Genomic DNA, 15,032 nt, shown 5'->3' on the forward strand with positions numbered 1-15,032 from the left:
GCCATCTGTTCTGCCTCAGCTAATGTCACAAGGACTGATTTAAAAACAAAACAATCCTAGTATCACAAGGATAGATTCAAAACAACAGAACATGTAATCTATCTGCAGTGTAGCAATGAAGTACACTGCAGCTAAGTCAGAAATTCCAAGGAGTCCTATAAATGTTGATTTGTGCCAAAAAGCAGCACATATTGGAACTCCAACTCTGGTAAAAGATACCAATTATCCTAAATTTAACACTGTCCAATTACAAGCTAGATAGAACATTAGTAATATGTACCTGATAATCCTCTAAGGACAAAGTCCTATGCACATTATTTAGTCAGTGGAACTTGCATCTGAGTAAATATGCATAAAATCAGGCTGTCAAATACGAATTAAGTTTCAACAGATTTTGCCTGCTTATAATAAAAATCCTCAATATCTGCACAAAGAAGTTCAGATTTCAAATATGAATATCCTTTAAGTATTTGACAACTTCTTTTTATCTTTAATCAGCTTTGTTACTATTTGGAATTCTAGTAATAATATTGCAACACAAATAGGGAATTTCAATTCAATATTAAATTTTATTTTAAGGGGTTTTTTTATATTTAGATTGTAAAACTCCGTGAAGCATGGAGCTTTTGCTCTCTGGTAAACACCATTCCTTCTTACATAAAAGTAAAAATGGAGGCGGCTGGTGTAAAATATTTGGATTGCTTACTCACAAAGTTGTCATCAGAGCATTGTCATCTCGCAACAACCATTCCTACCTACATGAACTCGGCAGCAACATGGCATAACAAAGACAGAATAATTTAGGATGACATTTATACCAAAGAGGATAACCCTGCTACTTTTGTCATTTAACAACTTTTTTTTACAGAATATCAAAAGTGAGCCAAAGACTCTGGTTTTGCCAAACAGCCTCCGAGTCTCTCATTTAAGTTCCTAGGGCAAAAAGTGAACCGAAACACAAACCAGAGGTTCAAGTGAAGTCAAACATCCTTTCTCTCTCTCCACCCAAATACTGAGATCCTGGGCATTCAAGGCCTGATTGGAAAAAACTAATTAAATTGTATCATCGTAAGTGAACAACTAAAGTTGCCCATGTAGAATAATTCTACATCAACAGTAAGATTAGTAGTTGATTGTTCAGAAATGTGTTAGGATACGTGTAGAGTTCCATATATCTGGACTTTGCCATACTTTGCCTTGTATAAACTTGCTGAATTCCAGCTCTAAGGTCATCCCATATCTGGTCAAGACCAATTTGTTTAAGTCCATGTGGGTTCTGACTCCGATTTGATGACATTTTGTATCTCCTGTGAAGTCTTTCAGTGCAGGAATGAGAAATCTGGTTATTCCTCCATCAGAGGCAGAAACAAACTAACATTCCAAGTTCTGCCACAGTCGCTCAGAAGAGATGCTCTTTGCATATGCAGGCTGATACTGACTCACAAGAAACCCTGCAGAGGAAGAGAAAAGATGTTTATTCAATTGTCCACTTAATTTCACCAGTAACTAATATAAAGCTGTAACATATTTGCTATAATACCAAATGGAAAGATGTCCTGGAACATTTGCAAGTATGTCTGGCTATTTTAAAATCGTGTCTCCCCAGTGGTGGTCAGATATTCTTTCCTCAATGTACTAATCACCATATTATCAGTTGAACACAAACCAGTGAAATCAGAATAGCTGGATTTAAACTGCATTAGCTCATCTGATTTGAAACAGTTTGTGAATTACAGCCTACAATTTGTACAACGATACACAGTTCCAAGGCATTTTAGTAGCAAGTCAGATGGACCACACCACGGGCTTACTCTCAATTCACTCAATAATCAAACTGATAGTAAATATGAATTTGGATAGCAGGGTAAGTGATACGATTATGGTCTACACAAATATCCCAAGGTATAATCTATCTGTTCATGACTACTTTATAAAGACAAAACAAAAAGAAGAGAGACTCTCAAACTAGCATTACACACACCAATATTTATTCATGCAACTTAAGAGTACTCAAATGGGCAGCATTAAATAACAGTTACTGAGCAGCATGAAGCAAACCAGCATTCTGCTTACTAAATTTCTTTGCTTGGCTACCTAGGAATAATTTTTATTAGCTGCAAGCAGCTAAGCAACTGACCATTTTAAAAGCCTAGTTTTATCTATTTCTTTTTTAAAAAAAGCTGAAAGCAACTCCTGAATGAGAATCATTTAATACTTGGTTATCCTGACCCTCCTCTATTCAGTAGTTTATTACAACTCCAATAAAAAGCACTTAAAATACCAACTTGCCACCTACTCATTTATGATGGATCCAATTCTAGGGATAGAAGAGGGGCAGGGAGGAGAGGCCGGCAGCTTTGCTACCTTTAGCCTTCTGCACTGACTCCCACACTATTCTAGCGTCCCCCCAACCCTCTTCAGGGGCTACCAAACCCCGAGTGTCCTATTCTACAAGGAGAACTCCGGTTAAGAAACTCTGGATTCAACCCATTATGTAGATTCAGATGGTAATGCAGTAGCACCAAATTATGGAGGCGGCTGGACCCTTGGATGACAAACAGGGCTTCCATACACCCTGCCCTGGCTTGTGTCCCAGAGATGTCACTGTGCTGCTGCTAACACAGCAAACACAACATGGGAGGCAGCAGTTACGAGTTCACAGTCTCTGTGTGAGTGTTCCTGCACCATTTACCGGGAAATGCTTTCCTTTACAGAAATAGAAGCATTAGAACTGAAAAGAATCACATGATGTGGGCATGAATGGACAGAATGAGACAATGCCCCTCACTGGCAGCTCCACCTATCACAGAAGTTGTGACTTTGCAAACTGAAAGAAAAAGGTTCTTCCCAGTGAGTGGTTAGTGTCTGCAGGACTAGGATCTGTGAGACCAGGGTTCAAATCCCCACTCAGCCATGAAGTTCACTGGACGCTACTGTCCTATTCATGCCTAAACTTAAGCCCCACTGTGCTCTGTGCACAACCTGGTTTGCTCTGGCTGGTTGCAACCCTCCAAATAACACAAATTGCAAAAAGAACTGATTAAATTATCTATGCAAAGCTGTTCGCAAATTTATAAAAACAGGTTTTGGCAAACTACCCACTCCAATTAAGAGAGGATTGGTTTTTAGTTTTCCTAGAATGAAACTGCAGTCACATTTCTCCTAGCCTACTTTTTCACTTGATTTTTTATTTTAAAAGAACTTGTCTTTTGTGCACAGCATTTATTCCATCTTCAGCTAAATCCCCCATCTTGTCTTCAATTGTGTTGTAATAGTGCTTCGGGCAGATGTCCGCAAGCCTTGCGAGCCTGGCGGGAGTTCCCGCCGGGCTCGCAAGGCTTGCGGATAGCAGCCTGTTCTGGGGGCTGGGGTCGGGGGAAGCTCGGCGGCTGGGGGGGGGGGAATAATTCCCCCCCCCAAAAAAAACGAGGTGCGCTCTATGGGCCAGTGTGCCCTATAGGGCGAAAAATACGGTACTGTTGTGGCGACTGAAAGCTAGGTTTCATATGCCATTTGACTCCTAGCTTTTATATCTCAGTTTCTAACACTTGCAAAAAAATAACACTAGAACTCCTGGGCATCCACAGACATTAGAACAATTGGCTAAATCCTATGAGACTAAAAAGCCAGTGGCTATCTTTTATAGATACTTGTTATCAGTGCTATTTTTATGGAAAAAGAGGTGCAGGAACTCACCATGAACAGCTCCCTCTTTCTCTTAGAATGGCACTTGCACCCACCATAGAGGTGCCAGAACTGAGTTCCGGCGAGTTCTCCCTGAAAAAAAGCCCTGCTTGGTATCAACAATTCAATTTGATATGCAGACTCGGAGAAACAAATGAAATAACGAATTGGAGGCTTCTATATGGGTGAATGTTATAGTTTCAGCAGCAAAGTTGTCAATTGATTTTAAATTGTATCTTATACAACAGAAAAGATTTAGAATTTATTGGACTTCATAACATTTGTACAGAAAGGAACTAAGACAACATGCTGTTAAGAGATGAAATAAGAATAATGCTTCTTTGAAACATATGCAACATCTAATCCAGGCTTCCTGAAACTCAGCCCTCCAGATGTTTTGAAACTACAATTCCCATCATCCCTGACCACTGGTCCTAGGGATCATGGGAGTTGTAGGCCAAAAACATCTGAAGGGCCAAGTTTGAGGAAGCCTGATCTAATCCTTATGAAGTTTGCGGAGAAAGTACTATATTGTATAAATATAGTATACTATCACAGGATAATAATATTCTAAAGTATTTACCTACTATATGGAATTTGACAACTTGTCAATGTAAATGGATTCTCTGCACCCTCACTATGGCTAAAAGACTGATATTGATCCAAATCTATGGCCCTCATTAATCAATGGAGAGAAGATATATGACAACTCTTGAAACATACAAAGGAAGGGGAGAATACACTTGTGCTCGAATCCTATTTGCAAGTTTCCCTGCAAGCATCTATCCGGCTGGCTACTGTGAGACCAAGCAGCTGACCCATTCCTGCAGGCTCTTCTTATGGACTTAGTGCCTTTCCCACTCTACAGCGAAACACAACACCACCTGGCCAATGTAACTGGATTGGAGTATCATTATCCTGGACGCTAATTCCAGTCGAATTTTCTGACTACCACCACTTATGTAGCCATGCACAAGATGGCAGCATCAGCAGACATAAAGGGATCCTATGGTTCGCATGAATACTAACTTTAAAAATTAAAAAAGCAACAACAGTCCAATGAGGACGGAGAACACTTAGTAGCCACAGAATGCTGCCTGTTGGGAGGGGAAGAAGAGCTGGGTGGAATAGAATGGCTGTGTCAGATTGATAACCCATAATCAGCAGCATTGGTACACCTATAATCAACAGCTTAAACTATGCTCATGATCAATGGTTTTCATTAGGGCTGCACAATATCTGTTTTTCAACATCGCTATATATTCCCAGCTAAACACAGTGATGTACTGATATATAACGATGTCCGAAATAAGGATAGAGCTATGCAGAGGCTAACAGTAGGGCTGGGAGATGTCTGGTTTTCAACTTCGTGATAGAAGCCAGCTAACAACATGATATACTGATATATCATGTCTGAAATAAGGATGGAGCCAGGTAGAGGCATTGGCTGGCTTCAAATTTTTCCCCACATCATGAATACTGCATTCTCTCTCTCTCTCTTTCTCTCTCACACACACTGATTCAGAATATATTTCCAGGTCAAAAATTATGAAACCAATATCATAATATACCAGTGTGAAAGCAATGATTCTTCAACATTAACTTCGTTTGACTGGTCATGTTGTTCAGAATCCTATGTCCCCACTGTGGAAGGATGTGTGAAGGTCCAGTGTGACTGTCTGGAGGCAGTTGGAGGATGGATGGCAGCTAACAGATTGAGGTTGAATCCTGACAAGACATCAGTACTCTTTGTGGGGGGACAGGGAGGACTCCCTGATCCTAAATGGGGTAACTGTGCCCCTGAAGGACCAGGTGTGCAGCCTGGGAGTCATTTTGGACTCACAGCTGTCCATGGAGGTGCAGGTCAATTCTCTGTCCAGGGCAGCTGTCTACCAGCTCCTTCTGGTATGCAGGCTGAGAATCCAGCTGCCCGTGGACTGTCTCGCCAGAGTGGTGCATGCTCTGTTAATCTCCCGCTTGGACTATTGCAATGCACTCTACATGGGGCTACCTTTGAAGGTGACCCGGAAACTACAACTAATCCAGAATGCGGCAGCTAGACTGGTGACTGGGAGTGGCTGCCGAGACCACATAACAATGGTCCTGAAAGACCTACATTGGCTCCCAGTAAGTTTCTGTTCACAATTGGAAGTGGTGGTGTTGACCTTTAAAGCCCTAAAAGGCCTCGGCCCAGTATACCTGAAGGAGCGTCTCCACCCCCATCATTCTGCCCAGATACTGAGGTCCAGCTCCGAGGGCCTTCCTTGGCGGTTCCCTCACTGTAAGATGTGAGCTTACAGGGAACCGCGCAGAGGGCCTTCTCAGTAGTGGTGCCTGCCCTGTGGAACGCCCTCCCATCAGATGTCAAGAAAATAAACAACGATCTGACTTTCAGAAAATATCTGAAGGCAGCCCTGTTTAGGGAAGTTTTTAATGTTTGATGTTTTACTGTATTTTTAATATTTTGTTGGAAGCTGCCCAGAGTGGCTGGGAAAACCCAACCAGATGGGCGGGGTATAAACAAACAAACAAATTATTATTATTATTATTGACTCACTGTTAAACCCGTGTTTATGGAAGACAATCTTACTTGGCTACGAGTGATTGCCAAAGAAGAAAATGATAGACTTCAAACCGGTTTTGAACAATATGACACCCAGCCCTAGTTTTCATTTCTGGTAAGTTGCAACCTCCATATTGATCATTTAGCACTGGTTCAGTCAGCTTTGCAACTTTAGAGCGGTTTGAGCTTCTGCGCATGCGCGAGCAGCAAACCCGGAAGTAACCCGTTCCAGTACTTCTGGGTTTGCCACGGACGTTCGCTGGAATGGACGCTAGACAGGGCGGATGTTCGCAGAGGTATTACAGTATTTAGTAGCACCAGGAAGGTAACTGTGTTCAGTGCTGTAGGCCTAAGCCTGTGGACCTCCCTCCCAACAGAGGGAGGCACACTCCTTGTTTAACATCCGGTGGATGACAAAGACTTCCTTATTCCAGTAGGCATTTTAGGGTAGCAGTCAGGTTTCTGCTTGATTTTTGGTGTTTTCTTTGTCTTATCCTCCATATGTTTTATTTTAATGTACTCTACTTAGAAATGCTATCTTTTAAGCAGTATATAGATGCTTTTTAAGCAGTATATAAATGCTTTAAATAAATAAGATGAGACCTGTTGGGTTTCTCTGTAGTTAGAATCATAGAATCGTGGTGTTCGAAGGGATCCTGAGGGTCATCTAGTCCAATCCCTTGCAATACAAGAATAAGAGCATTTGTAGCCAGCCATCAGAACAAGGTGGAAATGTCTTATTTCTGCAAAATACAAAATCTTGTTGCCTTTGCTAGATATTTAAAAAACAAGAAACACAATGACATTAAGTATAACATAGGTAGAGACACCTTTCTGAGACAAAAGTAAGCCTCTTGGATCTTGTAAAAGCTGGTTTCCCTTAAAAGGCCTTGTAACTTTGGGGAGTTAGCCTAAACCAAAACAAATGTCACACACAGCTCAGGGTCCTTCTTGGTCCTGGAGGTATCCATGCATGCTAGTTAATATCTTTTGTTACACAGCTTCTGTTTTATGTAACAGAGAGCTTGCTATTCTAATTAAAGTGTTACAAAAATTTGTCTTCTTGACTGGGTAACCAGTCACTCTCTCTTACAACGTTAAAATTTCAGCCTGATGTGGAAATTCAGTGGTGTGGAAAAAGAACTGTTGATTTGAATTTTATAATTAATTCAGCCCATTAGGCATACTGTCATAAAGTGAAGTTCAAAATTCAAATTAGCAAGCCAACCAAGAGTAACAGAAGAGTGATTATCAGATTTTCAGTTAACAAATCAGTAAACCACCACCACCCTCTATTTTGTTTTTTAAAAGCTATAAATACAGAGTTAGAACCCCCCCCCCCGTAGGTCACGTGTAGATAGATAGATAATTTTTGCTGTATTTCTTAGTATTTGTTTATAAGTTTTAGCAAAATATAAAGCAGAATTAATATTTCTACTATTAGTTCAACAGAACACAGAGCTCAGAGCTCATATAGTTAGAATGGAAGCTGGAAGAACAGGCAGAAATTTTCTCAATATGAAAAATGATGTAAAAACAGTGCCCCAAATTGTTCACAGATCAGAATAACCAATAGGTTTCTGATTCTGACTACCACAAGTGTGCAATGACACTTCACCAAAGGCTAGATGAGAGATAAGACATTACCAATTAAATGCCACAGTTAAACACTTACTGGATACAGATATAGGAAGGAAGAGCTCTCCTGAATAAACCCTCTACTAAATTCCATGAACGTATACTAAACCTATCACAGAAACACATGTAAACTGCATTTCAGAGGAGTGATTATATAATACTATCATAACCAAGTTATACCTGCATTCAATGCTGTTGTTTTAAAAATGTTAAGCTACATAGATATTACTCCTATTTAATTTATTTGTATTTCTTTCTACTTCTTTCGTCTTCTGGGATGCTTGAGACCAGCATTAAACATTAGAATATTAACAAGGGAGATGAAATACAGTACACTCAAAATTGATACACCTTTAACTTGTGCACATTCAGCTTTATGTGCTTGAAGGAATTAAAACAAAAATTAAAGAGGGGGCATCCAAGAAATCAAACCTTGGCATTCCACCCGCCATTGTACCTAATGTGTTTTGACTATATGCGATTTTGGCTTTAGGCACTATCCCTCACACATATACATTAGGAAGAATGAACATACACTTCAACCCTTGTTTAGAAAATACAGAATAAAATATCCTATGTGCTTGATGCCTATGTAAGGCAACTGTGGCTTAGACTGGAATGCAGGACTCCAGAACCAAACTCAATATACAGAAGACAATCAGAATTCAATTTTAGGGTACCCTTCTCTAGGCTTGACTGATATTTCTTTTAAGGGGCACCTGTTATGTGATCTCAGACTCTTGGTTATGGATTCAGAAAGTCATTTAAGACAACTGAGTGCTGTGTGTTTTTCTTTTTCCTGCCCCCAAAGCGGGTGGGGAACAACACTAGAAGCAGAGCAATACTTCTCTGATTTCAGAACTGCATGTACAAGCTCACATGATACTGTGTAGAACAGTATGAATACCAAGGCCATGTATATTAAGCCTAACATGCAATCTAATGCCTTTTGAACACAGCAGGCTATGCAGTTAAGTTAGAGAAGTGGTCATATCTATATTGCTTCCTACTTTCTACAGAAAGGATCTCTCTATTATTTATAAGATTTGATGCTTACTACATTTTTTCTCAGCGCAGCCTGCTTTTTTTTTTTTAAAAAAAAAGAGAACTTATAATTTCACATTTTAAATGCACCAGAAAATTGCAGAACATTATTAACTAACAGTGTTCATCCTGGAATAATATAAAGAGGACATTCTAAATTACATTAATGGGGGAGGGGGAGCTAATAGTGTCCTGATAATTGGGAGATTTGCTGCTCAATTGACACCCCACCAATACAGTGGTACCTCAGGTTAATAACTTAATTTGTTCTGGAGGTCCATTCTTAACCTGAAACTGTTCTTAACCTGAGGTACTTTAGCTAATGGGGCCTCCCGCTGCGCCGCCACCACACAATTTCTGTTCTCACCCTGAAGCAAAGTTCTTAAACCAGGGTACTATTTCTGGGTTAGCGGAGTCTGTAACCTGAAGCGTATGTAACCCGAGGTACCACTGTACACTGTTCTGTTCACCAACCAGATTAGATTCCAGTCTCTCCTTTTCCCACATTTTCACACTTCATAAGGGTATATGGGCTACCCAGAACAAAAAGAGTATTTGCAAAGGAAGACAGAACACATTTTATGCAAAGGAGGTTCAATGAAGAGTCAGAATCTAAGTGTCTCTGACAATATGCACACTGGTTTGAATCATAGAATTGTAGTTGGGAGGGATCCCAAGGACCATCCAGTCAAACCTCCTGCAATGCAATAATCTCCACACGTAGTCCCTGTCCAATTTGAAGCTGAACAGATTGCCCATTGTCAGTTTGCCTCCGTTATATGCATACAAGTCTACAATCCTGCACACACTTACTAGACAGTAAGTCCTCTGAGACATACTTCTCAGGAAACATGCATAATTTTGTGCTGTTAATTTTTGAACCAATTTTAGCATTGGGCTCACACTTGGGGTTTATCAGCTTGTACAAGAGGAGCAGCCTAAGATCACTTTACCATTCAAGTTGTTTGACATAAAGAGGGGGTTTTGAACAATGACATCGATGGGCGTGCATGTGACTTTTAACTTCAATGAACAGAATTACAAAACTTCCACTAGTATTAATAGAATGACTGATTTAGAAGGCAAATCCCCATTTGTGCATACTCTATTTGCACACAACCACACATATGTGCAGCGCTGGGATCCCAGAAATGGGGGGGGGGGGCATGCATGCTGGAAAGTCCTCCTGGTTTGCAAGGAGACCCTCCCCAGAGCTTGAAGAGCTCTCTCCTCGTGAGCCACCAGGACTCTCCAGGGTGCTCCCCATTATACATGATTTCACGTACGCATGCAGGGGCCCGGAACAGAAGCCCCACGTAAATGCAGTCTCACTCCTTAGTAAACATGGTTAAGAATGCGCTTAGTCAGGTACCAGCCTATGTAAAAAATCACTTGACTGAAAAAATCCTACAGCAGTTTATCTGCAAACATTATGTGAAAGCACAAAATATGTTATAGGTACATAATTTCAGGACTGATTTGGTATTTACAGGGGTTTATGATAGGTAACATTGCTATCTAAATTTGAGGGGGGCCCCCTTTGCACATGAGAGTTGGCCCAAATGGCCCTACTACATCACCTCCATTTGCCCTGCAGCCAATTAGTATAGAGCAGGGGCTGGCAAATTTTTTTAGCAGCAGCTGGTCCACTGTCCCTCAAACCTTGTGGTGGGCCAGAGAATAAGCACCGGGAGCTGGAAGAAGAGGCAAGGGGGGCAAGTAGTCCTCCTCCCCACCCCCCAGCCCCAGTGCTTACCTTCCCAGGGGCTGACGCTGCCGCCGCCACCACCACCGCTGCTTCTGCTTCTCGTGGGTAGGCAGAGCGAGCTCATCCGCTCCACTCTCTGGCCCACAGGAGCACCAGAGCAGCGACAGTGGCAGCAGCCGAGGGAAGATGAGTGGCACGAAAGGGCTGGCTCCAGAGAGGGGGTTCTTAAAATGGCACTCAGCCCAGCTCCCTTCCTCCTCTAGGCAGGGTGGGGAGAATCCAGGAGGGAGGGAGGAGGTGCCACCGCAGTGGGGGGGGGGAATGCCACAGGGGGGGAAATGGCGCAGCTCAAACGAACAGAATCCCCACGCTGATCCATGGACAGTCCGTGGGCCAGATCCTGAAGGTAATTGGGCCTGATCCGGCCCGCAGCCCTTAGTTTGCCGGCCCCTGGTATAGAGCAACCCCTTTTATTTAAGAAAAGCTCATTTTTTTAAAAGTACAGTCAAACCTTGGCTCCCAAACACTTCCGTTTTGGAACATTTCAGCTCCCAAATGCTGAAAACCCAGAAGTAAATGTTCTGGTTTTCGAACGTTTTTTGGAAGCCGAACGCAGCTTCCGCTTAAGTGCAAGAAGCTCCTGCAACCAATCAGAAGCCGTGCCTCAGTTGTCGAACATTTCATAAGCCAAACTGGCTTCCAGAACAAATTACATTCAAGAACCGAGGTTTGTCTGTATTTACAATAACTTCAGGAGCTGTCTCAGAAGATGGAATATATTTTCTATTGGCCATTTATACTGCACCACAGTCAAAGCTTGTGTCTTCTTCAGTGCAATTACTTTATTAAACACACATCCACGTAAATTTGATCAATCTATTACAGCTCATATAATTTATTAAGCAATATTTATTAAATAGGTAATCAACCCAATTCAGATCCAAGAGAGGTTGAAGAGTTTGGATTTGATATCCCACTTTATCACTACCCGAAGGAGTCTCAAAGCAGCTAACATTCTCCTTTCCTTCCTCCCCCACAACGAACACTCTGTGGGGTGAGTGGGGCTGAGAGACTTCAGAGAAGTGTGACTGGCCCAAGGTCACCCAGCAGCTGCATGTGGAGGAGCGGGGAAGCGAACCCGGTTCCCCAGATTACGAGTCTACCGCTCTTAACCACTACACCACACTGGCTCTTGTAAACCAGTAACATATAGTTTTAAAGCTGAAACAGATGGAATATCCACCATGCTTCAGAAACAAAAATGGAAACTTTAAAAAAGTAAAATGAAATAAAGAAACCAAGAGAGGAGAAGATGCACAAGAACTGGTAAGATCAAAAGGTGTCATGCTAATAGAGCCAGTAGCCTATGCTGCACTGTTATACACAAGAAAGCATTAAAGTACTTCAATATTGGTGTCTCATTTCTTATTTGCACATAGTTTTGTAAAAGAGGAACTCATCTGAATACAGAAAACATGTGTAGCAGAGCAATGGAAAAAAAACCTTTCCAGCTACTGTTTTGTGTTCAACTGTTTTGTGTTTTTAAGTCTCCTTCTGAACACATATACCATGACTCAGCCCCACAGGCCCTAACCTATTTGACAGTGTATTCAGAGAGTATTATTACATCTCACATAAGGGTTCTCCCAATTATTACAATGTGAGCATTTGCAGAATTATGCTAACACTTGATCCACTGTAGAAAAAGGAGCAATTATTTAATTCACAAATAAAAAAGAATAGCTTATAAACAAGTCATCTAACATGCCTCAGAGCAAGTTTTGAGCAAAGCAATATAGGAATTGATTATAAAGTACCCCAAGAACAAGTGTCTGTAATAAAGAGGTATTTATGAAGAAAAATAGCACAAATTTCATTATATATACATGTTTCCCCTGGTGGTTCTACTGAGATACTCTTCCATGAGAATATAATTTATTTACAGTCCACCAACCACAAAGCTACACTTCTACACCCAACTTAAGATGCTGATGAGTCATTTTATGTTGTACTTTTTTTAGTACGTCTCTATCACAATACCATTTTGCCAATAAATTTCAAATGCAGTGAACAAGAAGAACATTTTGGAGGTGGCAGTTAATACTACCCCAGTTCATGCTTTTATGCAAGTGACATCCCTAATCAAGCTTGCAATTAGATTTCACTCAATTTGTCTGATCAGGAAATAGTTCCTCAATCCCACTAACCTACTTAGCAGTATGCACTTCCTTGTTTTCTCCTGCTGAAGAACAAAATGTCAGGTCTTAGGTTTTTCCAAAATGCACTAGCATTCCCGCCCCCCCCCGCCCCACTTAATACAGAAGTGCAAACTAGAGACTGAATCTTATCGCAAGTTACATGCAAATGTTTTACCACAGTAACATACCATACTATGTTTGGCTGTTTACAATTTAATTTAATCAGTGTCATTTACATAATTCCCTCACTTATCCATTTTGTCTTTGCACAACCCTGTGATGTAGGTTAGGCTAGGTAAAAAAAAAAAACCCTCCCAAAGCCTCATACTTTTGTTTTCCCATACTACAGAAATCAATGTGCTTATAACATGTATACTGGCTAATTTTGTTTCACTATTGAAATACGGCAAATTTCAGGGGTTTGTATGAAAGACTTTAAACGGGAACTCCACTAGGAGCTACGAAAGTGCGGTTTTATTTTAAAAAAAAACATACATAATCCAAAATTAGCACAGTACAGTATAGGTTTCTCCTCACCAGTCTCTCAGCCCGCACTCTTGATTAAGGTGTTTGGCAGATGAGCTTTCAAACATCAATATTCTCTCTCAAAATACAGCTACGTATTAGGACAGTTAGAGCAGGGATTCAGTGGAATGAATTATTAGCAAATTTAAGAGGAATTGCGCGTCTGGCAGAGATGCGCTTGCTTCCTTAGGGAAACGAAATCTAAGCAGTCGTGTTTCCTTCCTGTCCACCACAAAGCGACTGCGAAGCGGAGGGAGGGCGCCTAAGGAACGGGCGGGCAGAAGGAGCGACGCGGCGGATTTCGAGGGGGAAAGGGAACTATGGGCGAGGGAGCGAGGCGGAGCAGCCGCCCTAAACAGGGCGAAGGGGATCCCCAGGCGGGCGCAGCTGAGCCTCGGAGTCCCTGCGGAGAGCCATGGGGACCAACGGGGGGGGTCCCCGAGGGGATCCCCAGGGAGGGCTTTCCGAGGGAGAGGCCAGGCCCTGACGGCGCCCGAGGGAGGCCAAGGCAGCGCCGACCGAAGCCCTTCCGCTCTCCGCGAGGACACGGGACCAACGAGCGAGGGAAGCTCCGGGGGCGCCGCCGGGGGGCAGCAACGGAGCCCCGGGGAACTCGGGACGGGCGGGAGGCTCCCGCGAGGCCTCCCTCGGAGGCGCTGCGAGGAGATGCCGGTTCGTGGCCGCCCTCGCGGCCCCCCTGCGCCGCCGGACTCCCGAGGAGGAGGAGGAGCGGCCCCGGCCGACCCCCGCCCTCCCCTCCGCGAAGCCCGCGCGCGCCGCGGCCTCCCTCGCCCTCCCTCCCTCTCGGGCTGCGCCACAGCCTCGGCCAGGCCCGCGCCCCCGCCGCCTCCGGGCCTCTCCTCCCGGCCAGGCCCCGCGCCGCCTCCCGCGCCCGGCCGGGCTCCCGCCTGGCCTGGGCCCCCCAGGCGACGGGCCCCGCCGACTCACCGGCCCCATGGCGCGCGCCTCGCAGAGTCCGTCAGGCAGGCAGGGCCCGGCGGCCTCGTCTCCACACAGGCCAAGGCAGCCCGCCTCTTCCGCTTCCGGGTCGGGCGCCGCCGAGGAGTCGCGTCACCGGAGCGTCACCTCTGCGTCATGGCCCCGCCGGGCGGCCTGCCGGCTCTGCTCCGCCTGCGCGCCCGAGGCCCCGAGGGAGGCCGGGAGGGGCCAAGGCGGGGCGGGAGCCGGGGGATGCTGGGAGTTGGAGTCCTCAGGGCCAAGACGAAGAAGGTGCAGCTGCGGCGCTTTAGGCTGACCTCGGCCTAAAAATGCAGGCGGCGTCATCTTCATCCTCTTCGTATGCCGCCTTTCCACAGGGAAAAGTGCTCCAGGCCTCTTACAGCAAGTCAAGAGCTGCCCCATTGCAACTACAAGAGAGATGGGCAATAAATAGAAAACAAAGTACACAAGACAATTTCCATGTACCGTGGTACCTCGGGTTACATATGTTTCAGGTTACATACGCTTCAGGTTACAGACTCCGCTAACCCATAAATAGTGCTTCAGGTTAAGAACTTTGCTTCAGGATGAGAACAGAAATCGTGCTCCGGTGGCGCAGCGGCAGCAGGAGGCCCCATTAGCTAAAGTGGTGCTTCAGGTTAAGAACAGTTTCAGGTTAAGAACGGACCTCTGGAATGAATTAAGTGCTTACCATAACCTGAGGTACCTCTGT

At 43.7% G+C, this 15,032-nt stretch overlaps 1 protein-coding gene across 3 annotated transcripts in view; it reads right to left on the reverse strand.

Annotated features, from left to right (window-relative positions):
• The window catches only part of CUL1 (cullin 1), a 43,264-nt gene extending 28,760 nt beyond the window's left edge, over positions 1-14,504 (reverse strand). Inside the window, exons 1-3 of one of the 3 annotated variants that reach the window (XM_083577941.1) lie at positions 14,309-14,416; positions 3,697-3,777; positions 1,158-1,451 (exon numbers count right to left, since the gene is read on the reverse strand). In XM_083577941.1, the coding sequence (XP_083434067.1) occupies positions 1,158-1,297 (140 nt within the window). In that variant the 5' untranslated portion in view covers positions 1,298-1,451; positions 3,697-3,777; positions 14,309-14,416. Of the gene's footprint in view, positions 1-1,157; positions 1,452-3,696; positions 3,778-13,372; positions 14,121-14,308 lie in introns of those variants that run through there. The other 2 variants (XM_083577939.1, XM_083577940.1) reach the window with 2 other exon arrangements.
• Between the last annotated feature and the right edge of the window lie 528 nt (positions 14,505-15,032).

This window comes from Podarcis filfolensis (genome assembly GCF_964270895.1).
Source record: "Podarcis filfolensis genome assembly, chromosome: 12".
In the NCBI taxonomy this organism is placed as follows: Eukaryota; Metazoa; Chordata; class Lepidosauria; order Squamata; family Lacertidae; genus Podarcis; species Podarcis filfolensis.